General features: G+C 38.0%; 1 protein-coding gene and 1 long non-coding RNA gene across 2 annotated transcripts; both read left to right on the plus strand.

Moving 5' to 3' along the window:
• Positions 1 to 5,759: 5,759 nt before the first annotated feature.
• LOC125244064 lies at positions 5,760 to 6,557 on the plus strand. Its single transcript, XR_007179218.1, has 2 exons — positions 5,760 to 6,083; positions 6,176 to 6,557. It is a non-coding gene; the product is annotated as an uncharacterized LOC125244064 (long non-coding RNA).
• A 1,634-nt stretch (positions 6,558 to 8,191) lies between these two features.
• On the plus strand, positions 8,192 to 12,502 carry LOC125249510. Its single transcript, XM_048161821.1, has 9 exons — positions 8,192 to 8,203; positions 8,332 to 8,466; positions 8,558 to 8,692; positions 8,822 to 8,890; positions 8,981 to 9,075; positions 9,585 to 9,711; positions 9,910 to 10,027; positions 10,108 to 10,409; positions 10,845 to 12,502. Exons 1-9 carry the CDS (start codon positions 8,192 to 8,194, stop codon positions 10,953 to 10,955), a joined length of 1,104 nt encoding a protein of 367 aa, XP_048017778.1. The 3' UTR covers positions 10,956 to 12,502.
• The last annotated feature ends 15,096 nt before the right edge of the window (positions 12,503 to 27,598 follow it).

The following is a 27,598-nucleotide window of genomic DNA, read 5'->3' on the forward strand; positions in this document are numbered from 1 at the left end:
TAGAGTTTTAAAATACATTTTAAAAGAGATATACATCACGGTTGTTTAAACCAATAAGCTTTAAGCTGTGTCGTCAAAGTCGTTTCCCATCGTGCTTTTGGTCAGCGCAGTCGGTGGAGAGCAACTGTGCTCGACTGCAGAATCCGACACGTCCGCCTCGCGCTCGCGAGAGGTTTCTGACACACGTCGGCATGAAATCGGAGCAAGGCGGCCCACCCTCAGAACATTTCTAACCGGCCATCTCGCGGTGATCACCGGTGATCGGTTCTGCGCAGAATTTGCTCATCTCAATAGACACATGGTCTGAAGGGGATAATTAATTAATTAATTAATTAGATTAAGATGGAGAAGCTGGAAACCTTTTACTAATAAATAAATAAAATTTAATTAAATAAAAACAGAGAAAAATCCATAAACTTTATATGAATGTTTAAGAGCTCTAAAACAAAAACTAAAAGTTGAATGTTTTGCCCTTAATTAATTTCTGTATGGTTCCATATTGTTCTTTGTGTAAATTAAAAATAAGATGTTATTTTGTCAATGTGTTATCAATCATCATCAATAGCAGACGAACCTTGTCATTGGCTGATTGCTGTAATGAGTTCATTTTCAATAGTATATAAATAGCACATAAACTTAGTTATTTTTTAAGCAGTGTTTGCTTGTGTTTGGGAATCTCTGGTAAGCAAATTTAAAAAAATGTTTTGACAATGCTAATGTTATCTTAATGTGCAATTGCAGTGCTTTCACACAACCATCAGCTGATGTTTCAATTTCCATGTTTAATGTTTAGGATTAGGAGAAAAATTTAACTTAAGTTTTTATCTCCTCTCACACATATACTTATTTATATGGAGTATTTATATTTGTAATATTTATATTTGTAGACTTTTATTTATAGGCTATTATCTATTTATGCAGAAATAAATGGATTTGAGTATGTATTAATGTTTTGTGTTTATTTATATATATTTGTTGCTTTTGCAGGTTTCGTGTTTGACTTTTCCACTTCTATTGAATTAGAGGATGAGTACATATAGGTCAGCATCCAATCAACCAAACAGTCTAAAATGTTGGTCTTTTTTTAGTGTACAAATTGGACAATGATAGGCTGATGTGAAGTAAAGACTTTTTTCCCCCCCTTTTTACGTTTTAATTATCTGAATGATTATTTATAATTTTAAATGCAACTACTGATAGATATTTATCATTAGTTATTATTGTACTCAACCTAAATCCCTGCTTTTTTTTTTTTTTTTTTTTTTTTTTTTTTTTTTTTTTTAATAGAAGTTGATAGAATTATTTATATTTTAGGGTGCGGACTAATAGAATTCCAATAAACTCAGGTTCTTTGATTATGCAACAAAATGCATACATTTAAATAAGATGTTTGTTTTGTCAACCTTTTCAGTGGTTGAATTTAAACTAACTTAAAGATTTAAAAAATCAGTTTTGTCTCTCTCCGTTTATGATTTGCATAAAACCTATTTCATTTTTCATTTGAATCTATATTATTAATTTTTTTTTATTCCAGAATCTGCACTTTCTCCACATTTGGAAAGGCAAGTGTTACAATAAACTTGCGCACTACTTTTAAAAAATGCATTACTACTTAATCATTGTTTGCAATTGTTTTCTCACATATATATTCTAATGGAACAAGATGTGGTGTTTAAAGACATGTCAAATGATGATTGTTTACTTTCAAAGGCCCGGAGAACTTCAAAAAATGTACTAGAGATTGTGAGCAGCATTAAGAAATTTGCACAACCTGGGACAAATATAAAGGACTACAGTGTCCACAAAACAGCTGGCTTTTGGACCAATGTGTCCAAAGATTTGCAAGTACCCAATACACTTGCAAATCGCAAAAAAATTCTTCAGGCATCTCTGCTGCTTTTAAAGGTAATTTTTCATTAGGCTGACTTAAGAGTCAACCTGCTGAGCTATTTCAAGATATTATGTGCTTGTGAAGCATAGCATCAATATTGTCACATTGACAAAAGAACACTTAGGTTTGTGGAAAAGAACTTGCCCATGTGTTTTTTTTTTTTTTTTTAAACGTATACCAGGTTCAACCGTTTTATATCTTGAGTTGTAGTCATTAATCGTTTTCCCATATGTCAACCTCAAATCCACAAATTCCTCTTTAGCCATTCTTTTAAGACATTTTACTAATTTATGTATTCATGAAGTGCTTTAGAAATGTCAGATTAAATATAAATTGTATTTACTTTATTCACTTTATTGAACAACATAAGGCCATTTTACTGTTGAATGGTCAGTAGTGAAAAGTAAGTTTACATTCATGAAAGAAGATTAATATGCACTAACACTGTAGTACTTGAGTTATACTTATTTGCTGACACTCATAGGTTGATTCAAAAGTCACTGCTATGAAAACCAAAAACCATAAATGGATAAATGTAAATTGCATTGTTTAACCTTGCACTCTTTGATGTATAGTCTATATATGTTTTACCTCCTGAAAATGTTCTGATAGGGTGAAGAAAGTCAATTGTCGTCTTCCCAAAATGAAGAGGTTGAATGTGCCTCCCTCAAGCTGGTGAGGGTTTTTTTTTTTTTTTTTTTTTTTTTTCCCTTTAATTTGCTTAACTTTATCTGGCTAAGAATTATTGTAGAGGTCTATTTGAGTCATTCTTTATTAACGTTTCCAAGCCAAACTTTTTTTTTTTTTACAGAAAAGTGAGAATTCTCCAGAGCCAAAACCGCTTGATGTACAGTCCAAAGTCCTCCAAACACAGGTTTTTAGTTGTATAACTCAAAACTCCATTTAAATATTGAAATACAAGTGTGCACAAACCTCTTGAACTGGTGACTTTTTTTTTTTTTTTTTTTCCACTTGTTCTGTCCTGCATACAGTTTTAGAAATCACCCCCTTTTTTTTTTCCAGGACGTTTTGGAGAAGGCTGACAGTGCAGTCTGTAGTTCGTCAGATGGCGACCTTGAATCAAACTGTGCCACAAGTGAAAAGGTTAACTATACATTTCTATTAAATGTAACCATTCAAATCATTACACTATGACAAATGTAATTGAATACTTTGAATAATAATATATCAATTTTATAATAGGGTGACCAGGATGTTGGAGAAGGTCATTTGTCGGCATCCCCAAATGAAGATCCTGAATGTGCACCCCTTGAACTGGTGATGGTGTGTTTTTTTTTTTTTTTTTTTTTTTTTTTTTTTCCCTTTAATTTGCTTGAATTTGTTTGTCCAAGAATTATAATTGTAGAGGTCTATTTGAGTCATTCTTTGTTAATGTTTCCAGCCAAACTTTTTTTTTTTTTTAAACAGAAAAGTGAGAATTCTCCAGAGCCAAAACAGCTTGACGTACAGTCCGAAGTCCTCCAAACACATGTTGTTTTTAGTTGTATGATTCAAAACTCCATATAAATATTGAAATGCACGTGTACACACCTCTTGAACTGGTGACTTTCCATTTTGTGTTCTGTCTTACATACAGTTTTAGAAATTGATCCCTCTCTCCCTTTTTTTTTTTTTTTTTTTTTTTTTTTTGTTTGGGTCAGAAGGCTGACAGTGTAGTCTGCAGTTCATCAGATGGTGACATTGAATCAAACTGTGCCACAACTGAAAAGGTTAATTATACATTTCTATCCATTGCTGATTAACTGTTATATGTGAGGAATATAACGTTTAATTTTCACTTTTTCATGTTTCTGTCCCATGAAGAGTTATTTGCTAAAAATATAAAAGGACAGCAATCATTATAAAGAGACTTGGTCAAAAGTAAAAAAGAATAAAAATTCTTATTTGCAGTCACACATTATTTAGGTCTATTTTAGTATTCTCCGATGAATTATATTTAATGCATAGCAAAATGCTTACTAATTTTCTAAATTGATTTAAAAATTGTCACACTTAAAATTAGGTTGTAGTTTGTGTAGCACAATTGTAAGCTAATGAACAGGGAAGTAAGCTTAATGTTAACTTTTTGGTAATCTGTTTTTTTGTTTTTTGGTAACGCTAATGTTTTTTTTATTTTTGTTATTTTTATTCCTGTCTTACAGATTTGTGATGAGGCTTCCACACACAGCAGTGAGGAAGATGAACACTTTACATGTTCTTTGCCATGTCAGCCTTCTTTCTTTTTCTATTGAAAGAAGAGAATGGCAAGAACTAAGGCAACATCAAAAGGGCAGACTTTTTCAAGGTCTCCAGTGGACCAACATCATTGCCAAGGGAATAAAATCTGTTCATCCTTACTGCAGCTTTGGTTTTAAGAGACACCGTGTAAAAACCCTGCGGTCAAACACACTTGCTCCAGTTTTTACATGTGTGGGTTACTGTTGTTTTGAAGACTGCCCAGTCACTGTGCATGTTGAAGTGGCTGATGAGAACACCCTAAAAGCAGCAGTGGTCTTCTCTGGAGGTGCTGTCCATCATAACACCAAGGAGCTGCATAGAAGACCAGTGCATGCAAGTGCCAGGCAGTCAACCGCAGAGGTCCTTAAAAACAAATTACCTCGGAGCTTCTATCTGGAGTCTTTGGAAAAAATTCCACCGATGGTAATTGACTCTGGTTGCAGGGATGACGCTCCATCTAAGCAAGTTCTGAAAACTATTAGCGTGGAGTGAGAAGAAAAAAAACAGACTTCATTCTGATGAGCTTGTAAGTCTGAAGAGCATTGTTGACCAACAGCGTGGCACAGACAATGATGTTCTGCAGAGGGTAATGATGCACCCTAAAGGAATAATGCTCTGGTCAAGGAAGACACTCTCCTTCTTCTTCAAAAGGTGCAAGGAGGACATTGTATACCTGGATGCCACAGGTAGTATAATTCCACAAGAGAGAGCAAGTCCACCGTACTATGTGTATGAGCTCATAGTCCGAAATCCATCTAAGGGTGCATCACCATTACCCGTGGCAACCTATGTCACATGCGACCATACCACATCCTCTGTGACCTACTTCTTACAAGCTTTTCAGACTGATCTTGTAAGGATGCATGGAAATGGGGCAAACAAAAGGCCGGCTATGATCACATGTGATGGCTCCCTTGTGCTTATGCAGTCCATTGCCATAACATTCTGCAAAACGGGTCTGGAGGATCTGCTGAACAAATACTTCCTCCTCATCAGTGGGCAATATCCTGGAGACAAATTTGACCTCCCGATTCTTCACCGATGTTTAAGCCACATCATGAAGAATGCCAAGGATCTCTGCAAGAAAGAGTACATAGGAGTATAATTTATGTTGCATTTGAAATTAAATGCATGATTATAATTGTGTTTTCATTGCTTTTTGTAGAATTCCCCAACACTACAAGCTTGGGATGTACACATTCGGGCTCCTTGCGTGTTGCACTACACTGAAGGAGATGGATGAGGCACTTTCAAGTTCAGCAGTCATCTTTTGCAGTCCCTGCAATGGACCAAATGTTGCAAAGCACTACCAACATCTGCAGTTGCTTATGCAGCAAAGGGGGACATATGAACTTGATGACAAAAACATCATTGCTGAAGACTACAAGGTATTAGAATGTTAATATTAGACTTTTTTTCTTTTCTTTTTTTTTTCCTTTTTTTCAGCACAAGGCCTCATAGTTGTAACTCATTCAGTATTAAAAAAAATCTAATTCTGTGTATGAACTAATTAAACACATTAATTAGTGAAAAATTAGTGTTAAATGGAATAAATGATTAGTAATGTATTATGATGTAAACATTTGAACTGTCTCAAATGATAAATACTGCTTTTCAGCATGATGTTGGAACAACGCCTCTCATGAACCATTTCCAGGGAATAATCAATGGTGCATTGCTTGACCTTGATGGTGAATGCAACATTTATTATGCTCCAGCATTTATCTCCAGTTTGGCAAAATATTTCCTTCCACATGCCACTCTGTGGTCTGGAATGATGCTAGGTAGGTTTGAGTCATTGGTTTAAGATGACAAATTATTCAATACAGCATTTGTGTCCAGTTCTTTCACAAACTTTAAATGGTCTTCAGGGGATCTAGGACGTCACGGGACGGGCCCTGTGTACCATCAACTAAGTAGAGTGTACAACAAGGTTAAACAGTCAAAGAAACAGGTAAAATTGTTTTCAAAATTTAATTTTTTTTTTTTTTTTTTTTCTATTTGATTGTCCTTAAAACGGATAATAGATGTACTTAAAACTTTCAGAACTTTACTCAAGATAACCGCACCCAAGGTATTATGGAAAAAAGTCAATGGGACCTAAAGAACATCCGGTTCCAAAGGAGGAGGTGCAAAAGGCTTGATGACTTTGTAGCAGTTTACCAACACATGCATGATGCTCTCCTCCTTGAATATGCGGATATGGAGAGATGCAGGAAAAAAGTATGGAATACTACTTAAAGTCAGTTCAGTGTAAATGCCTTACTTGGTAGTTTAACCTGATCACAATTTTTGTATATATGTGGGTTTGTGTCTGAAAACATGTATATATTGAAGTCATTTAAAGTGGAAATGGAGGTGTGGAAAAAAAGCAGGAAGCGTAAAGGCATGTACGTTTCACCGTCAGTGATGGACCTGTCTTTCAAGGTAATCATTAAAAAGCTTTAACGATGCTGACATACACAAACGCATTATGATTTGACTATTCTACATCCTGATGTTGTCTTCAGTCATTTTACATTCTTAAAAATAAGTCATTGTAACTTCTGTTAAGGCTATTTTGTCTAACCAAGTATTGTTTGGAGTCATGCTCTGTTAAAATCACCCAAAACCTTTTTTTTTTTTTTTTTTTTTTTTTTTTTTTTGACAGAAAAAAAGGGAGAACTCTCCACAGCCAAAAGTGCCTGATGTACAATATGAATTCATCCAAACACAGGTTGTTTTAGTTACTATATTATATATTACTTCCTATTATTTTTCAACCCCATGTTATTTCTTTATAGAATAAATTAAAAATAGATTTAAACCTTTAGTTATTTTTGCAAACATACTTTGCAGACATTCTTTACAATGTAAGTACGTACTTTGCTCCGTAATACAGTAACTTAAATAATTACAAGGCAACCTGCCACGCTTATTACCATGTAACAACACCAATGATCCCCTCGAATTTATCAAACAGGCTTGTTCGGCGAGCATCCGTAAAACACTCACAGTACATTAATTTTTGACAACTACGCGAATATATTGAACTGTGTTCATGCAGAAATACGATGTTATATCGACCAGTGAGTCGAGAGCGCACATGCACGATTTGTTTGCGCATCAATAATTGCGCTATGCATTAGTATGTCACTCCTGTATGTCACTGTATAATCATCTTTACCTTCATTACTATCGTCATCCAACAAAACATCCACCAGAACACTGGTCTCTTTCCCAACTGAGGGTTAGTTTGCGTTTTGAGCCACCGTTCAGTCTGTATTTAACAGCAGCACGATGAGAAACGGACTGGGCTGAACCGAAGCAATTACAGAATACGTCCGAGAGGTGGTGCATCGTTTTAAGTGTGTTTTTAAATTTAGTTTAATTGCATGTAACGTATTAATAAATTAAGGAATTAATTTTGTATTGTAGTAAATATTTAAATTTTTATTTATCTTCGCGGCCCACCTGGACAATCACTGAGGCCCCCTGGTGGGCCGCGGCCCACAGGTTGGGAACTTTTTTTACAGTCTATGGTTGGGAACCAGTCTGGAGTATATTATATGCATGCTTTGTTGAAATTATAGTTGAAGTCATTTAATTATGTATATGTATATATGTATATGTGTAATTGTTTTGTATAGAATACACAAGACATGGTCAAATGTGATACTCCATCCACAACTGCAATGACAGAGATTTGGAAAGACACAAAGGGCACTCCATTACAGGTGATGTTTAAAGAAATTGTTGTTAGTCATGAGTAGTTGTTCAGATGTGTTAAGGATTCTTATAAAAATGTAGAATTTTTGTATAATTTATATTCCATTTTTATTAATAGAATTCACAAGACGTGGTCAAATGTGACACTCCATCTACATCCACTACATCCACTATGACAGGGAAGCAGGACAAAACAAAAAGTACCACCATTGACGCTCAATCCCAGGTGATGTAAAAAAAAAAAAAAAAAAGTCAGCACAGCAAGTAATTATTCAAATGTGTTCTGATGAATCTTCTGAGTTCTTAACTTTTCACAATAAGTTTATATAAAATTCTATAAGATTGTGCATCAAAATGTTGTTCCAGGTTTGTGTGACCATAAGTCCAACATTACAGCTGGATTACATATCACAGTATTATGTTTATGTAACCATAATTGTCTGTTTATATACTATCTCTAGAGTAAAGAAATGTGTTGTCATCTTGACCCTCAGCTAAAAGCCTTGTGGGAAAAAAAAGACACAGAAGTGGTTATTTCTGTGGTTCCCTCTCAAATTAGAGGGAGAAGCTATTTAGTCCACCACAGTGAGTTCCGGACGCTTAGACCTCACAAATGGCTTACAGGCGAGGTATGTTGGTGAAACGGTAGCAGCATGATCGTTAAATTTATTAAAATAGTAATAAATTCTGATGTGTTTGAATTTTTTAACATTATTTTAGATCATTGAGTGTCTCATGCATTACACTGTCACCAAGCTTCATTTGGAGAAAAAAATATATATCATGAACCATTACATAGCCGATGTGATCCTCACTGGGGACAGAAAAGCAGTGAGAAGACACAGTTTGTCAAAGGTACATTGTTTTTATTTGGTAGATGTACAAATGCAGAGTGTGATAGTAGTTTAAATAAATATTAAAGCTAACTTATTACTGTTATAATATTGAACTTTTTTTTTTTTATTTTTTTTTAACATGTAACAGGTTAACTTTGACGACTACGAGGCCATTGTATCTTTCATTAATGTTGGAGAAACACACTGGAAGTTTCTGGTTTGGTCACATTTAACAATTTTATATTTATGTACATTCCAATTGTCTTTTGTATCCTGAATATTTAAATAATGCATACTTTTATTACAGTACATCAATGCAGCAGAAAGCTCTGTGTACTATCTTGATCCTTTACCAAACTCTGCAGAGCAGGTGGAATCAGAACTTGCTGCACATACATTCTGGTACTTGGCAATCTCAGTTATTATCCATAACCATATACAGCGCATTGCATCTGTTTGTCTAAATTGTAGAACAGGCAATAAAGCACTGTAGATGGGCAGAGTGGCCATAAATGGAGTTTAACTACAGAGGTAATGGTCAAAATGGTTACTATTATTGACAACGGGTCCTAAACGCTGGATAGATAATGTTAGTAATAGTGCTGCACAGAGTTTGATGGTTCAAAATGAGCCAGTTAAATTAATCCAACATTCCAAGAGCATCTATCCCCTCTTCTTGTGTAATTTATAAGACTGTCAAAAAAAAAAAAAAAACGAGGGATATGGCAGCTAAAATTCATTAAATGACTGAAATGGTGATAGTCTTAATTTTAACAACCATCTTTGAAACCAATATGGTCAAATTGTAGACTGGAGTTTTTTTTTTTTAACAACCTTTTTTGTCTTTCTAATTCTTCATAAAATAAAATGTAATTGTATAACGTTTATAATGTAACATTTTATTGTCACAGTGAATACTTTCAAACCAGGACCATCCACCACCGTACAAGAGACTGGGTGGATATTGAGTTCAGAGGAGCTATTATGAAACACCCAATTCAACTGGATGGATGTAGCTGTGGTGTGATTGTCCTCATGGTACAAATCATTTGTTGAAATGATTTTATTCTGACAATAATATGAAATTTACCATTTGTGTATTTTTGGAAAGGAGCTACTTAGTTTTTAGCCAGCATATTTATGTAATGTACATCTCATATATCATATTATATATATATATATATATATATATATATATATATATATAATTTTTTTTTTTTTTTTTTTTTTTTTAAGATGGCAAAGGCAGTCATGGAGGCATTTCCTGAATTGCCTAAAATGGAATTTGAGACGTCTAAAAAACACATGGCCCAGGAACGCAGGGCTTTGGCACTGAAAATACTTGAAGCATCAGGTATCTTTTTTTTTTTTTTTCCCATATGTATTTATATTGGCATTTATGTACTTTTAGTCTAAAATTTCAATTTCCATTAGTGTTTGATGCACAGAACAACTGCTCCATGTGTGCGGCGTCTAAACCACCAAGTCCAGGGACTTCCATGACCATGTGTGCGGCGTCTACACCACCAAGTCCAGGGACTTCCATGACCATGTGTGCGGCGTCTACACCACCAAGTCCAGGGACTTCCATGACCATGTGTGCGGCGTCTACACCACCAAGTCCAGGGACTTCCATGACCATGTGTGCGGCGTCTACACCACCAAGTCCAGGGACTTCCATGACCATGTGTGCGGCGTCTACACCACCAAGTCCAGGGACTTCCATGACTGACTGGGTAAGGTGGTGTTTTTAATTGGTTATATTTATATATATATATATGTGTATATGTAATTTTTTTTTTTAAAACTATTTTCGAATGGAAAGAGAAAAGTGTATAGGGTTCAGAGATTGAGGATTATTACTTGTTTGCTAGAATTGTCAATGGAGTAAACATTTAAAACATTTTTACATTCTCCTCACTGTCTCAAAATACATTGCAAGTCACAGTGATGCATCCATATCTCTACTCTACCTTGCACTTGCCTTCTTGCAGCTGTCAAGTTCATTAACTAGTCTACTGCAGTTTCTCAAGTAATGTAAATGAGAACCTGATATTAATGTAACATTTGGTGAAATAAAGGTAAACTTGTGGGGAGCGATTTGAAAATGGCTTTGGTGCAGAAAATATTTGCATGATCTCTTTCTAGTAAAGTGTTTTGTCCCTTTTCAGATACAGTGTGACAGCTGTACACGGTGGTTCCATGCAGTGTGCGTGCCGTTGAACAAAGTACAGTTTGAGCAAGCAAAAAACACGGCCTGGGATTGTTGTTTGTGTGATTAGCTTTTTTTTTTTTTTTTTTTTTTTTGACTTAATAAAATTATTTTTTTTTTTCCTCATGCACTACTTGTTTTGTCTCTTATTACAAATGGCATAATGTTCAACTATATAATACAAAATGAAAACCATTGAACTATGATCACACTGACCTCAGTGAAACTAACTTGACACTTTGAACTGTGTAGATCTTGATATTGTAGACTCAAACTCTAAACCCTGTGAAAATTAACATGGGACAGGGATTGATGTTCATCCCAAAGAATCGGTTGAAAATTTCATGTCAACTCTGAAGGAATTTTAATAATGGCAGTACAAAATGCAAAAAATGACCAATGTTATAATGTATTTTGACAGACTTTGCCTTTAATTTTCTGTAAACCTCTACAGTAAAATCCCATGAAAATTGATGTGGACAGAGAGATGTTCATCCGAAAGAAGAATCCATTGAAGATTTCATGTCAACTCTGAAGGAATTTTAATAATGGCAGTACAAAATGCAAGAAATGACCAATGTTATAATGTATTTTGACAGACTTTGCCTTTAATTTTCTTAAACTCTACAGTAAAATCCCATGAAAATTGATGTGGACAGAGAGATGTTCATCCTAAAGAAGTACAAAATGCAAAAAATGACCAATGTTATAATGTATTTTGACAGACTTTGTCTTTAATTTACTGTAAAACTCCACATTAAAATATCTTAGAGTAGCCTACAATTGAAGCGCATTTTTGTGCAACATAAATGTAGTTTTAATATGTTTTACTTGTCATTGGCCAAATTGTATGAACAACCTCTGAAATACACGTCTTTCTCTGCTTTTTGGCCGCTCCATGTATCCGTACCGTAATTCCCCAAATAGACGAGCATTAATATGCAGGCGGCGGCTGGTTTGACCGAGCTTTTGCAGATGACGGCTCACTTGACTGCGGTGAGCGACAGTCTGGGACATTCGTCTGCATCAAGAGAGCTGCGTCGGGACTGTGACAGCCCGTGCGATCGGTGAGGACGCTGGTGTTGCGCAAAACATGTGTGGTGAGCTCATTCATTTTATTTTATTTTGCTCCACGAAGTGAAGTAGCCACGAGTTTTTGGCTACTACTAACCCAAGCGTCGACTCAGGCCTGCAACGTGGACTGTGGTATTTTCAGTATTAGATTATTTGATTTCTGCCGACTGTTTAAGTAAGAGTTATTCTGCCAGTCATCTTTTGATTGTTTACCAATTCATATTCTTATTTATTATTTTATTTTATATTCAGTAAAAGGCTTGGCCATTTGTTTAATTGTTGTTGCAGTTATTATTTCATTTCCATTTGCTACTGTGGGTTTATTTAGAAATACCAGCAACCTGTTTAATCGTCTACCCTTATTATAATAATAGACATTTAAGTGAATATTAGATCTTAAAAGTAGGGCTGTGAATCTTTGGGTATACTGCAAATCGATTCGATTCATGATTCATGGGTGCTCGATTCGATTCAAGAAAGATTTTTGCATATTAGTGTTGTCACGGTACCAAAATTCCAGTAGTCGGTACCGATACCATGAAAATTTTACGGTTCTCTGTACCAATTTCGGTACCACAGCAAAATCTGTTGGAACTATTTTAAAAACATTAAATATGATTTGGAGTGTGTGTGTATGCTTGTGTGTGTGTATTAGGGCTGGGCGATATATCGCATGCGATTCTCACGCGCATTTCGTCAGTAAAGCCGGTTCCCTGATTACCGCTAAATCGCCATCACCTGCTTTCAAATGAAGCGCCATTTAACAGACAGAGCCGTAGTTCACTGATAAGCCACGCAAATATCGCGTTCATTATCGAAGGCGATTCATCTGCGATATGAACGTGATATTGCGTGGCTTATCAGTGAACTACGGCTCTGTCTGTTAAATGCTGGTATGCTGGTTTGAGTTGGTTTATGCTGGTCATGTGCTGGTCCATGCATGCTGGTCCTAAACTGGTCCTAAGGTGGTCCTGGACCAGCATAAACCAGCTCAAACCAGCACACCAGCTTCAAAACCTACCTTACCAACATGCTGTTTTTTTTTTTTTTTCAACAGGGGTAACAGACGTAGCGTGTTTATTTTCTATTCCATCAGTGAAACAACACACTACAGACTGTAAAACTATGAAATAAATATTAAGTAAATAATGGTAACCTAAATAATAGGAAAGTTAAGTATTATTTAAAAAACATTTGTTTTTTATTTCCACACAAGGATGCGTCTCATAGCCCAAGTCCCGTTCTTCTATAGTCTTTGATATAGCCTACGGCTCTACGCTTTGAGAGGGATTGGGACACGAGCAGGAAAGAGACCATTTCTCTTTAATAATATCTTCATGTTATCTCCTGATGTTACAAGCAACTGACACTTGTTGTAAAAGGTATGAAGAGCGAGTTTTATCTTCAGACATTGAGGCATGTTTGATTTTGCGCTGCCAGACAAGGCAAAAGTAAAAATCACCAGCGTGTGTGAATCGTGCTATACAAATAAACTTGACGCGCCTTATAAAGTCTAATAACAAGCACAAACTGTTAAATAGAAAGTGACGTGCAAGCAAAAGGGTTTCTGTCCTACGGTGTTTTTTCTACTTTACCACAGTAAAGAATGCGAATAGCCTATAATAGGCCTAAATGCGAACGAAAGAAACGTTTATAATCCCCTGCGTGAGTGAAGATTTGGGAAAAGAAACAGAGATTCCATGTTCAGTGGAATAACTAATGGAATATTGTTAAATTCTCTGATAATCAGGTGACCAGATCGCGATTCGCAAAACAGAATACAAAGCTTAAATGTATGGACTCGCGTACCTCTCTCATACGGCATGAACCAAAATATTTCCATGGCTGCGATGTCACATTTAATTTCTAACCTATTATTTATTTTGTAAACAAAGCTTTGTGCTTCACTCGTGTCATATTCACGTAAAAACTGCCAGTCCTATCAGTCCTATCAGTGGGTACCGAGTATACCCGGATTCTTGGTACTACCGGTACTACAGAAACGTGGGTATCATCACATTTTCAAAATTACCGACTTGGTACCGAAGTACCGGTACTTTTGACAACACTATTGCATATTCAGAACTATTTGATTCGAGACGATTCACATTCAAATTTGATGCGATTCAATTCGATTCTCCATTAATATGCATTCATAGGGTTATTGAAATGCTTCCACCAATGTGTCTTAGTCAGGATGAGAATTACACAGCGACCTTCAGATGGTAAGAGAGTGGGGGCAAAAAAACAAAACAAAACAAAAAACCTTTCGTCCATTATTAATGTTAGTTCATGTTAGTTCTTAATGATGCTACATAACTTTATTTTAATAGCCTATAAAAATTGGCATTTGTGGAAATTTACATAAGCCAAAATTTTAAAAGGCTTTTAAAGTGTTGTTAGGCCTAGTTCTAGTATAGTGTAGGATAGTGTTAATGGCTACACAACCTTATTAAAGTGTTCCAGGTACATTAAACATACTGTTGCATTACTGATTTGGGTCGATGCAGTGGGAAACGTGGGTGAAATGAGCCATGACAAGGGGATTCGTTCACAGAGTTTACTGAACTTGTGCACAGATGTAAGTCACAGTTCACAGCGCACAGACCAACAGTATTGTTCATGAACACACACTTTATATGAAATTGATGCGGCTGATAGGCGCTCTTGCTCCGGCACAGGACAGCACTTTTCTGACGTGCGATGAGCATGCGAGCGACCCCAAAAAATAAACTAAAGAAAAACTTAACTTTATGCTCTATACAAAGAGTGTGTAACTGAACAACTAATAAGAGACTAGATCACAGAAAGGGTAACTAAAATACTTAAAGGGGCCATGTTCTCTTTTCTACACTATCCCTCCTCTTTTAACAGTACTGAGTCCCTTCAGTAAAAATAGCATAATAACAGTAACTAAGAAATAGTGCATGTATCTTTAGTCTGGAAAAGTCCTTCAATGTGTTAACTCTGAAATAACAATCCATAAGTACTAGTACTTAACTGAAAGTCTGGAACAGTCTTTTTTTTTTTTTTCTTAATTGTATCTTGCAGGCTTACGAATTTCTCTTCCTTTGTTTGTTCTCTTGATTGTCTCTTCTTGTCCTAGGTCTGACATTAGCCTAAGTTTCCTTTCTTTTTGCCTTCGTCGACGAGCTGCTGGTTGACGTTTTCTTCCTTTATCCTGGTTTTCCTTGGGCTCGGGGTCAGAAGAAACAGAATCTGTTTCACTGCTTTACTGGGTTGTGAGCTGTTCAGGATCAAGCAGAGACTCTTGAATTATAGAATTACTAGTGGTATCTTTGCTCTTTTGCAGGATCTGACTCCTTTGATGCTTAAACCATGCTGGAATCACCTCACAGTCATAAGGCTTAAGACGGTCATGATGCATGATTCTCTTGTATCGTAAACCCTGGACCTCATAAAGCACCGGGCCACAGCAAGCAGATATCACAAAGGGCCCTTTCCAAGGTGCTTGGAGTTTTGGACTTTGTCCCTTCTTTTTGGTGCTGTCCCTCATGTACACAAGATCTCCCCTCTGTAGCTGAATAAACAAAAGATTGAAATGCTTTGATTAATTAAACATGACTAATAAATATGACTGCCTTATTCTGTGTAAGAAGCCACATCATCTCACAGAAGGATGCTCAACTGTCGTTACGAAGTGAGTTTGGAGTAAAAACATGTTATTAAATGTTGTCTTTAGTTGGACAAGATGTTAATAAATGCTTCTCGTGTCTGAAAAGAAGTTTGACGTGTTGCTTTTTCAAATGTACATTATGAGCGACTCAAACTCGCAGTGCTTTCAAATGGATTAGCATTTGGAGCCATACTTCACTGACAACACAGCCAGTATTTCCTTACTGCTGGACTTTTCAATGCTACCTGCTCCTTTGTGGGAATGGTTCCACTATTTTTCCACTCATGCAAGATTGAGAGGTCGGAATCAGCTTTTTGTCAGGGGTGTGATTCTTCCGGAAAAATCCGGAAATCCGGCTTTTCCGACCTGAAAATGATGCTCTCCTAAATCATGCAAAAAAAAAAAAAAAAAAAATGGGGGTGGGGGGGAGGTCAGGGTTGCGGCGGTTGCGATGGGTCGAGTATTGGTAAACATAATGACCGCTCACCGCTGTCAACGTTTTTTGTGCCTCTGATTCATGTCGTCATGTCACTCCGCAAGTAGTCCAATCATTTGTCACGATTGAAGTTCAAAGTGTACGCGCACCGTTATGAATGCGCACACACCCAACCGCGCCCAACCATCTACTCACGTGAACAGCTTCAGTGAACACGGATGATTCAGGTAAGTAAATCCAATATATTGTCTTTCATTTTTATATGCAGGTCTAGTAAAATTTAACCAATCTATTGATCATTTTTGTCATGATTCCATAATATCAATGTTAAACGATTCTGGGCTAATTTAGCAAAGTAACGGCAAGGCTGCCAACTCTCACGCATTCATTGACCCAATTCTCACGCTCTCACGCCACACCCCCATATTCTCACGCAGACTCGTGCAGAGTGAGGGGAAAAAAATCGCGCCGCATGATCTCGCAAAGCAACGCGCAAAGAGACCAGACAGACAGTGTACAGACTATGAGTTTTTGTGACAATTGTGAGGGAAATACACAATTTATAAACTGTGTAGTCAGCCGTTCTCCCTCCCATCTGCACCGTGTGAATTGTGAACGCAGGCAGGTCAGTGAGTTACAGGGCGCTCCGTGTCTCCGTCCAGTTTAGGCTAGTAACTAATACGCCTATGCTGTTATATAGTTTATAGTGGTGTGACGAGCGAGACTAAATTATGACGAGATTTCTCGTCGAGGCGAAAAGTAGTCTCATGATTTTGCCATGACAGAGTGTTAGGATGATTAGGAAAGAATATGCCACCGCTGTTTACATTATGCCTCCACTGTCATTTTGCTTTGTATTTAAATAAAAAACATTTAATTCAGTTGGATAACGGTCGCCGCCGCTCCACATTCACAGAGTACGCGCGATCACGAAAGTGAAAGTAAACGCGAGCGCGCATTCAAACGAGATTTCAATACCCCGCATTTTGAAAGCGTCTCCCTGATGAATACAGATATCTCTCAATATGAAAGCTATCTTAGGCTGGGCAGTGTAGTTGTAACCATCTCTTAGCTCTGTATCAAAGAAAAATTTGGTCTTATTTGAGAGAGTGTGATTATGGTTGCACTTATTGTAAAGTGTTACCATAAAAAATGAATAACAGTTTTCTCTTAATCTTATTAAGCACAAACAATAAGGTTTCATTTGTTAACATTAGTTAATGCACTGTGAACTATCATGAACTAACAATGAATGGTTATTTTTATTAACTAACATTAACATGTTAGATTAATAAATACTGTAGCAAAGATATTGCTCATTGTTAGTTGATGTTGGTAATACATTAATGTTAATAAATGAGACCTTATTGTAAAGTGTTAACATTTTTATTTATACTGTTTTTATTTCTATGATCAGTTTGTGGAAAGGAGTTCAGTTAGGAGGTCAAAAGTTGTAGAAGCTCATAAATCATGTACAGTAAGGTCTGAAGAGACTGAAATCATACAGAAGAGAAGTCAGTCAGTTGAGTTAGTGGCAAAACCTTTTACATTACTTGAGTATTGTTGTCTTTTACTGCATATGATAATTCATACTCAGAAAGTAGAACTGAAATGACATTCATTACAAGATGATTCGTTAAAACATTTCAAATACACCTGCAGACTATTTTTTCTAGTCGTGTATTTCGCCATCTTGTCTCGTCTCGTGAACTCGATCTCGAGTCTTGTCTCGTGAGATACCTGTCTCGTCACACCCCTAATAGTTTATATAGAATTAAGTTAGCATTAGCAGAGTTGTCTGTTTTGCAGCACTGAGCAGTTATTTTACATAACTTTATCATAAAAAAACAGTACAAAAGCAAGCCACGCCCATCCATAAGCCCCTCCCCATAACAAAGCCCCGCCCCCATGGTAAGTCAACCTTATATTTTCCTGCTTTTTTGTCCTTTGCCAATCACACCTATGTTTTGTTCTTGAACCAGCTGTTCTTTGGTTGTGGTTTCTAACCAGTTAACATGTGGGGCTCCAAGCAACTCTGAAACTGAACTGTTCTCTTCGCCTGTGCAAATGTCATTGTGCTCATTGATGTCATCGTGTTTCTCTGTTTCACACTCAATGCGCCTTACTGCAAGTGGCACAACATCATCAACGTCTTCTTCAAACCTCTCCCAGTGGTCATGGAGTCTTTGGCAATGTTGACAACCTCCACATGGCAAATCTGAAACATTCTTCCCTGCCTGATAACAGTTACACATATTGGGAGTCTCACCATCACGTCTTGACATCGCATCAGCATTTGAATGGTGTTTTCCAGCCCTGTGCTCAATGTCGAGAACATACTGGCTCAGCTCTTCCAGCCATCGAGCAAGCTGTCCCTCAGGGTGTTTGAAACGGAACAACCAGGTAAGGCTGTTGTGATCAGTGCATAAAAGGAACTTCTTACTAAGCAGGTAGTGTCGAAATTGGTGGGTGTAGAAGACAACAGCTAGCAAATCTCATCTCATTACACAGCATCTTTTCTGAGCTGGGGTAAGGTGGGTACTTGCGTAGGTGATAACTCTTTCCTCTCCCCACTGGAGTTGTGATAACACTGCTCCGATGCTGTGATTTGACACATCTGTGTCCAGAATGTATTTCCCTTCTGTTGAAGGATACCCCGGTATTGGTGCAGAAGTCAATCTTTCCTTGAGCTGTGTGAAGGCATTCTGGTGCTCCTCAGTCCACATGAATGTCACTTCTTTTCGAAGGAGTTCATTTAGAGGGCTGGCCAGCTCAGAAAGTGCTGGAACAAACTTCCTGTAGTAGTTACACAGTCCAAGGAAGGCCTTTAGCTCATGCACACTTGTGGGGGTTTTCCAAGTGTCTACATCCTTAATCAAAGCTGGGTTGGGGCGTATACCCTCACCACTGATCACATGGCCCAGAAAAAGGACTTCATCTTTGAGTAGGTGACACTTGGACGGCTTCAGCTTCAACCCATAACTGTCAAGGCGTTGGAATACGAGTGCAAGGCGATCAAGGCTCTTGTCTACTCCTTTACCCAAGATGATGTCATCCACGTAAATCAGAAGGGTTTCCCATTGAAGTCCTTGAAGAACAAACTCCATTGCCCTTTGAAAAGTGCTTTGAGCATTGCACAATCCAAAGGGCATACGGGTGTATTTATACAGGCCATAGTGAGTGATGAAGGCTGTCTTTGGTCTGTTCATTTCATCTACTCAAATTTGCCAGTACCCAGACTGGAGGTCTAGGGTAGAGAAGACACAAGCGCCACCAAGGAGGATAAGCATCCTTAGTTGTCAGGCTGTTTAGGCTCTGATAGTCGATACACCAGCGGACTCCACCATCATTTTTATGGACTAGCACGGCAGGGGACACCCACTCTGAGGAGGAAGTTGTAACGCCTCCTGCTACAAATGAATTGTTACACCCCTACTTAAAAGAACTTAAGCCAAGCCGGTTAACCCTTTGAGCGGTACGGTCCCACATATGGGATTTTTATTTCTGTGCCCCTAGGCGTACGGTCCCACATATGGGATTTCGAACGTTCAGCGACGTCACATAACTGCCAGATTCAAACTGTGTTTTCGCGCTCTGGCTGCGAGACGGACGCGCGCAGCTCTTGTCATATATCACAACTATGCAGTGTTTTCAGCCACATAACATTTCTTTTAAGGTTTCAATATGCATAAGCACTATTAAAACAATATATTTAGAGTTTATAAAATACACACTGATGTCAGACATCAGTGGAAGGAGCAATAACAATCCATTCAAATACAATTTTCCAACATTTATTCATATCAGACACACATAAGTAACTACAAAGTTTACTCTATTATTCTTCCAGTTCACCAGCCACTTACTTGCATATATTTCGGGAGAAACTGATGAATTCACCTGCTGTAAATCCGACTGACAGGACTCTGTGAACTGCAGCGCAAACTAAGATGGCGGCGCCCATCTCGCGTTATAGATCATGATAAAGATAATTTATAAAGGTTTTTAAACGACAAAACGCACTCACTTACACATATTTGAGGATCGGAATATCAGATAGTTGATGACATGGTAAGCAAGTTTGTGAATATTTTAAATAAACAAGGAAAAACAAAATAATAGCGATCCATCTGTCATACAGTGTTATTGTGGCTGCGTTCAGTGCTCGTGACACGCATGACGCGTCGCTATGGAAACATTAAAGGCAAACGTTCTAAAATAACGGTCGCCTTAAAAAAACTCACTCTGGGGGGACAGTTAGAATATTTTAAACTCACGCTCGAAAGGGTTAAGCCAAGTTTACACTACAGTACTTTAAACGTCGGTAAATCACTGTGCTGTTTAGACTACTTTACTTGCTGTGAAATCTTTAAGTCGTTGTGTTGTTCACACTATGTGACACTACTTAAATGATCCGCAACAGGAGGTTACACACTACACAAGCTGATGATGATTGTCACCCAACAACTTTATTTGAAAATGGATGTTGGGAGGAAATTAGATTAAATTTTGAATTAAAATTAAAATAACCCTTTCACACAAGTTTAAAACATTCTGGCTGACCTCCCAGAGCTAAGGCTACTATTATTTAGAACGTGTCCAGTTATTGTTTCCATGATGACGCGTCATGCTTGTCACACGCCAGCCGGCCACACTGTATGACAGATGTATTGCTTTTCTCACCATGTCATCAACAATCTGATATTCCGATTCTCAAATATGTGCAAGTGAGTGTTTTGTCATTTAAAAACCTATGTAATGATCTTGATCTTAATATATAACATGAATTCATCCATTTGTCCCAAAACATGTGTGGCCGGTGAACTGGGGGAACAGTGGAGTGAGTGAGCTTTATAGTTACTTACACAATGTGTATCTGATATGAATAAACATTGGCAAATTATATTTGAATGGATTTCTGCTTCCATAGACATCAGTGTATATTTCATTGGCTGTTGCGTGACACCACAGGATATCAAATTGGCTGACAGCTCCAGATATTTAGCATGCTAGATGTATGTTTGGCGTCTGCAAGGTGTCGGCGACGCGTCAGTGAGCCTCTTTGATAAGTCGTTGAGTAGTTCACACATAAAGATTGGCGAGTGCCGATCACTCGCTGATTTTCCCCCGATCACAGCCTGACCTGTCAGCGAGCTCATTAACTGGCAAATCGGGCTTAAATTGGGCTTAAAATTCTGTAGTGTAAACTTGGCATTAGCCTTCCCCCATAAGCTCACTAATGGGGGCACTAAAAAATGGACATCTTAACGTACCTTATGTCCAGAGTCTAGATTTAGGTTGGGTTATTGTCAGAGAAGTCTGCTTAGGGCAGTGGTTCCCAATCCTGGTCCTGGAGGCACCCAAACACTGCACATTTTGCATGTCTCCTTAATCAAACACACCTGATCCAGGTCATCAGCTCATTAGTAGAGACTCCAAGACCTGAAAAGAGTGTGTCAGAGAAAGGAGACATGCAAAATGTGCAGTGTTGGGGTGCCTCCAGGACCAGGATTGGGAAACATTGGCTTAGGGGGATGTCATGAGCCGATTAATGTAAGCACTTTCAAAACAAAAGTGCTATCAAACGGATGTCCATCTCTGTTCAACCTTTGCACAAACTACATGAAGGTAAAAGAGACTTTCAGTGCTCCTAAGCAACAAGATTGTACACCTTTACTCTGTTACCTAGGTACTCCCACATGCAAAACAGAGACTTTAGATGATTGTGTGTTCGCCAGAACTCCTACTAATGACAAATCTGTTCTGTCTATTGAAGATGGTGAATTCCTTCAAATAATGGAAAAAGAAATGTACGGTGATGAAACAAACTACTGGGTAGCACCACTGCCATTTTGCTCACCCCATTGTTGACTACCAAAAAATAGAGAGCTGGCACAAAAACGTTTCCTTTATTTACAACACTCCTTTGAGAAAAATCCTGAGAAGGATCACTTCATTAATTTATTGCAAAAGATCTTTGACAATGATCAAGCAGAACCAGCACCTCCATTAAACCAAGATGAAGATTGTTGGTATCTACCAACTTTTGGTGTTTACCATCCCCCAAAGCCATGGCAAATCAGAGTAGTCTTTGATTCAGGTGCCCAGTATCAAGGCATCTCATTGAATGTTGTACTGCTTAGCGGCCCTGATCTGAATAACACACTTTTGGGTGTGTTTTGCTGTGTTTTCGCAAAGAGCAAGTTGCAATTACTGCTGATAAACAGCAGATGTATTATTCCTTTGTAGTTAGAGAGAACCACTGAAACTACTTAAGATTTCTGTGGTACAAAGATAATGACACCAGTAAGGACATTGCAGAGTTCAGAATGAAAGTTGACGTTTTTAGGAAACAGTCCGTCTCCAGCAATAGCTATCCATAGCCTCAAACGAACAGCTGATCAAGGACAGAAAGAGTATGGAGAAGATGCAAAACAGTTTATCATGATAAACTTCTGCATGGACGACGGACTCACGTCAGTGTCTTCTGAAGCAGTCAGTCTCTTGCAGAGAACTGGAGAAATGCTAGCAGAATCAAACCTGACACTGCATAAACTGGCACCAAACAAGTTCAGTTATGAAAACATTTCCTGCAAACGACAGAGCTAACGACCTAAATGATCTAGTACTAGGCGTTGACCCTTTACCTCTTCAACGCAGTCTAGGAATAAGCGAAGAATCTACTGTCCGACAGTTTCACATTTCAAGTGTCAAAAGAAGTGAAGCCATTCATGCGAAGAGGAATCTTAGCAACTGTGAACAGCCTGTATGATCTGCTAGGATTCACAGCCCCCTTAACCATACAAGGAAAGGCATTAATGCAAGAATTTTCTGTAGATCAATGTGATTGGGACATCCCACTCTCAGCAAACAGAAAGTCAGTGGAGAGTATGGACTTATGATTTACTTTATCTTGAAATCTGTCAACTTAGTGTTCCCAGACCTTACGTGCCAGTGTCACTGACTTCTACTGATCAGAAAGAGGTATGTGTTTTCTGATGCTTCTATTATGGCAATAGCTGTTACAGCTTACCTCAGGACTGTAGAGGATAATGGCCAGGGCCATGTAAGCTTTATTATGGACAAATCCAAGCTGGCTCCAAAACCAGCCCATACAGTGCCACATTTGGAGTTATGTTATCTAACAGAGTTTGGATAGATTTGAAAATCAACTAACCCAGAGCAGTTGTATTACATTGCTAACAGTTAGAATCCAGCAGACAACGCTACAAGACCAGTTTTAGCTGCTGAACACAAACTGGTTTTTAGGTCAAGCATTTCTGCATCAAGCCCATGTAAGTGAACAAGCTGAACATGTTTTCAATCTAATCGATCCAGACTCTGACAGTGAAATCAGGCCTGAGATAACAGCCTTGGCCACAAAGGTCAATAAATGTCAGCCGGGATCCCACAGATTCAGTAGATTTTCCAGTTGGAAATTTCTTGTGAGAGGGGTGGTTACTCTTACTCACATTGTTAAAAAGTATTCCAGAAAAAAAAAAAAAAAAAAAGTTTCATGTGCAGGCTGGCATTGCTGCAAAATGTGTCGTACAGTGAATTTTGCACGAGCAGAAACAACCATAATCAAATGTGTCCAACAAGAGATATTCATGGAAGAGTTAGATCTTTTTGCCATTGTACAAATACCTTATGTCCGTGGGAGATGCAAAGACGTTTGGAAAGAAGAAGATTGAGAGGCATTATGAGCAGACAAGCCATGATTGCTGTGTGAGAAGTCAATATTTTTACGCCTGAGATTTAATGGAAGACAGTGGTGCACTGTCAGTTTAAGTTTAGTGAGTTTAATGCACAAGGACATTATCGTGTGAAACTGGAGACGTAGATAAAGCAGAAGTTTGGTTGAGTGTGTCATCGGATGGTGCACAGTGTTGGAGACTGGCTGAGAGCACGAGATAGAGAGTTGCTGGAGCAGCAAGTTTTATTCAGCATACTGTTGTTGTTGTTGTTGTTTTGTTTTTGTTGCATAATTCTGACTATAAACTTTTTGAGAGTTCTACTGTTTTTACAAGTCATCCATGAACTGTCTTATAGTGCGAGACATTGATTTCTTCCTGCGAGTCACTTAAGTGCACTTGTTAGTGTGCAAGGATGCGTTTTTGAACTGAACAATAGTTTACCACTGAGTGATTTATTAATTTATTTATTTAGAGTATTTTTGCACTTTTGGAGAGACTGGCAATCGTTACGATCAAGTTTTACTTTTGAGAAGCACTTTTTCCTGCAAGTCAGACCCTGTTCAGGTGTGTTGCATGCGTCCTGTGCCTGAGTTGCACTATTTTGTTCCAGAAAGTTTCCATTTTTTTTTTTTTTTCCTTGGGCCACCCTGAAACTTCTGTTTTTTTGTTTTGTTTTGTTTTATTGTTTATTACCCTGCCATCCTTACAACATCTCACTGTCCTGTCTCAGCTGTTTGTCTCAAGTCATCATTGTTGCAAGTCATCACATCAAAAACATCGTTGCTACAGGTTGACACAAGAGTTTGTCACACACACACACACACACACACACACACACACACACACAAGCACTTTACTGATAATGATTGAACCGAATTGAGTGTTTGAATGAACTAAGATTGTCAATTTGAACTATGACTGGGAGAACTGAGTTAAAAAGAAACTGAATCATTAATTGATTCATAAGTTGTTCGTTTGAGGTGAAGTCACGAAGGTTATCTATTTGATAAAAGTTATTTGAAATGTGTTATTGGGAGTGAGTCATTCAAAGTGAGCCATTCAAATTGAACTATAAGAGTTTATGTGATCCATCCAGTATTGTTTGTAAATCAGTTTGTCCTGGTATTGAAAATAATTTTGTGAAACTTACAATTGAGGTGTTAAACAGAAGTGTTTGAAATTGTTAACCTTTTGAAGGTTTACCAAGGTTGAAAGGAAATTCCAGAGAACTTGTTTTTATTTATTTATTCATTTATTCATTCATTCATTTTATTTCATTCTATTGAAACAAAACTTTAAGACAAAAATCCAGTTTCCTAAGGACAGGAAAAATAAATTAGTAATTGTTAAAAGTAATACATTTGGCAGTTATTTTTGGAACTTACCTTGGGGTAGGGGCGTCTCACTTACACTATTAGGTTTAGGGCAGTGGGAATGTGAAATTGAGCCACCACTTTACATCACATGTATACTTCAGGAACAGGGTATCTGCAGGTTTCTGAGAGCTAGATTTAAGACTTTTTAAGACCTTTTTAATACCATGCAGAATGAAATTTAAGACCAATTTCATAGCAACAAATTTACGAACAGCAAACAATACCACCAATTACGATACTTAATACACATTGTTTATTGATATACTGAAAGAATGAAAGAACAATAAATTGCAAAACAGTCTTTGCACTGACTTATTATGTAGAACATTGACAATCTAATAAAATTTCAAACAAACACTGCACAGCAGTAACAAGAGGCATGTACACTGCACGCCAATAACCTGAACATTGGGTTTTTACTATATAGATTTCAGTTCTTTGCCCTTTGTATCCAACTCTGTCTCAATTTGCTGTAATTCATTTGTTTTCTCTTTATATGGCTTCCTCAGTGTGTTGGATTTTGTAATGAGATGTGCCATCAAGGTGCCAGCTTTTCCCTCAGCTTCTTCTGCAAGCTGGTCCGCATCCTTCTGCAGGCTCGTAGATACCTGGACCAGAATTCTCTTCTTTTTTTTCAGGTCCTCAATGTTGTCTTCCAAAGCTTTGCGCTTCTTTGCCTGGTCATCAGTGATTTTCATTTTCTTCTGCTGATCAAGGTGCATCCTATATCTTGATCTAGCAGATGCAGCAGAGGCCAGTAACTCCTTAGTGACAGGGACATTGAGGAGCCCCCCACAGATGCTGACATAATCGCAAATTAGTCGATGGCTGACCATTGTCTCCTCTTGCATATTGCAGGTCTCCACTTCTTTGTTAATGGAGAATCCTCTCTCCACTGTTGCCTGCCCATGGGACAGGAGAAGCAGTTTCTTGCAAAAACTCCATAACTCACTATTGCGTTGCCCAAGAACTCCATGCAGGAATACATCAGTCTGATTTCTGTTGGTCGGTAAGAGAGAAAGCTCTCATTTTCAACAGATAAAAAGTCATTAAACTGCTGAATTATAACATCACCTGCAGAAAACAAAAAAAAAATAAAAAAAAATATGCATATAAACTAATACTAATAGTTTTAGAAGCATATTTCATAACTTGATTTAAAATACACTTTGACAGAATTTAACTATTCTTTCCCACCAGCAGAGACACCTCCTGACAACTGTTGGGCTTTTAAAAACCTCTGCACCAGTTTCGTCTAGGGATGGGACGATGCACTTAAACTCACGATACGATGCATCTCGATATGCCAGGGTCACGATACGATACGTCACGATACGATATCAAAAAAGAAAAAAAAAAAGAAAATATTACTGTATAACAACAACTTATTTATTTTTGTTTCAGCTGCACACAGGGAAACACAAGGCCTAACTGGCCAAACACAAACAAGAACACTCCCTTAGTGCTGCTCTAATCCTAGGTTAAGTTATCTCAGGACTGGTTCTTCTTCAAAAAAACTAACATATCAACATGTTCTGGTGTAATCAGTGATCTTTGAGCAGACACAATGTCTCCTGCTGTGGAAAAGACACGCTCACTGGGCACTGACGTAGCAGGAATGCAAAGGTAGGCTTTGGCCAGGGGGGCAAGTATGGGGTAAGCATATGCATTAACTTTCCACCACTCAAGTGGACTACTGTTGAGTGGGATAGGAATCCCATTTCTGTAGGAGAGTATCTCCATTTCAATCCCTCTGCTGGACTGCACTGTCTCAACAACAGTAGTGTAGGAGCTCCCAAGGAGATCTTCTAACGCTGTCTTTTTTGGTGGGGGAGGCTGTGTCACGTCCTGCATCTGCCTTTCTCCCTCCACTGGCTCTTCCTGGCTCTGCTCTGCTCCCTGTGCTGCCTCAACCATGACCCTGGCCTGCTCTGCTGCTGCACCTGATATTGAAGCACTGGCCCTAGTGGTTCTTTCATCTATGTCACTGGTCTGAAAAAAATAAAATAAAACTAGCTCAAACATTTCTGTCTTTCAATCCTTCACTCCCTCCCTCTCTCACAGACACACGCACACAGAGACTCTCTCTCTCTCTCTCTCTCTCTCTCTCTCTCTCATCGACTAATAAAAAAAACAATATGAGAAATAAGTTCTCATTTTTTTTTTCAATAAAAGTTAGCCTACCTGGTTGCGCTGCTCATGAAGTGCTGAAGCTTTTTCACGTATTCGGGCATAGACGTTGTTCATCATTCAGATGGGACAGGCTTCGGAATCGTGGGTCAAGCGCAGTGCACTCCTGCAGCATGTCATTACAGTCCCCCGAGTACCGGTCCGAGATGTCGAGTAGAATGGCGCTTTTCATGTTGGCGATGGTCTGTGTGTCATTTTCATCTGGTGACATGCTTTGCTCGATCATGAACTTCAGTGGGATTATCAGTGAAACAGTGGGCTCTTTTTCATCACAGACAACTGTTGTGGCTGTCTTCAGTGGCT

This window comes from Megalobrama amblycephala, linkage group LG1 (genome assembly GCF_018812025.1).
Source record: "Megalobrama amblycephala isolate DHTTF-2021 linkage group LG1, ASM1881202v1, whole genome shotgun sequence".
NCBI classification, from domain to species: Eukaryota; Metazoa; Chordata; class Actinopteri; order Cypriniformes; family Xenocyprididae; genus Megalobrama; species Megalobrama amblycephala.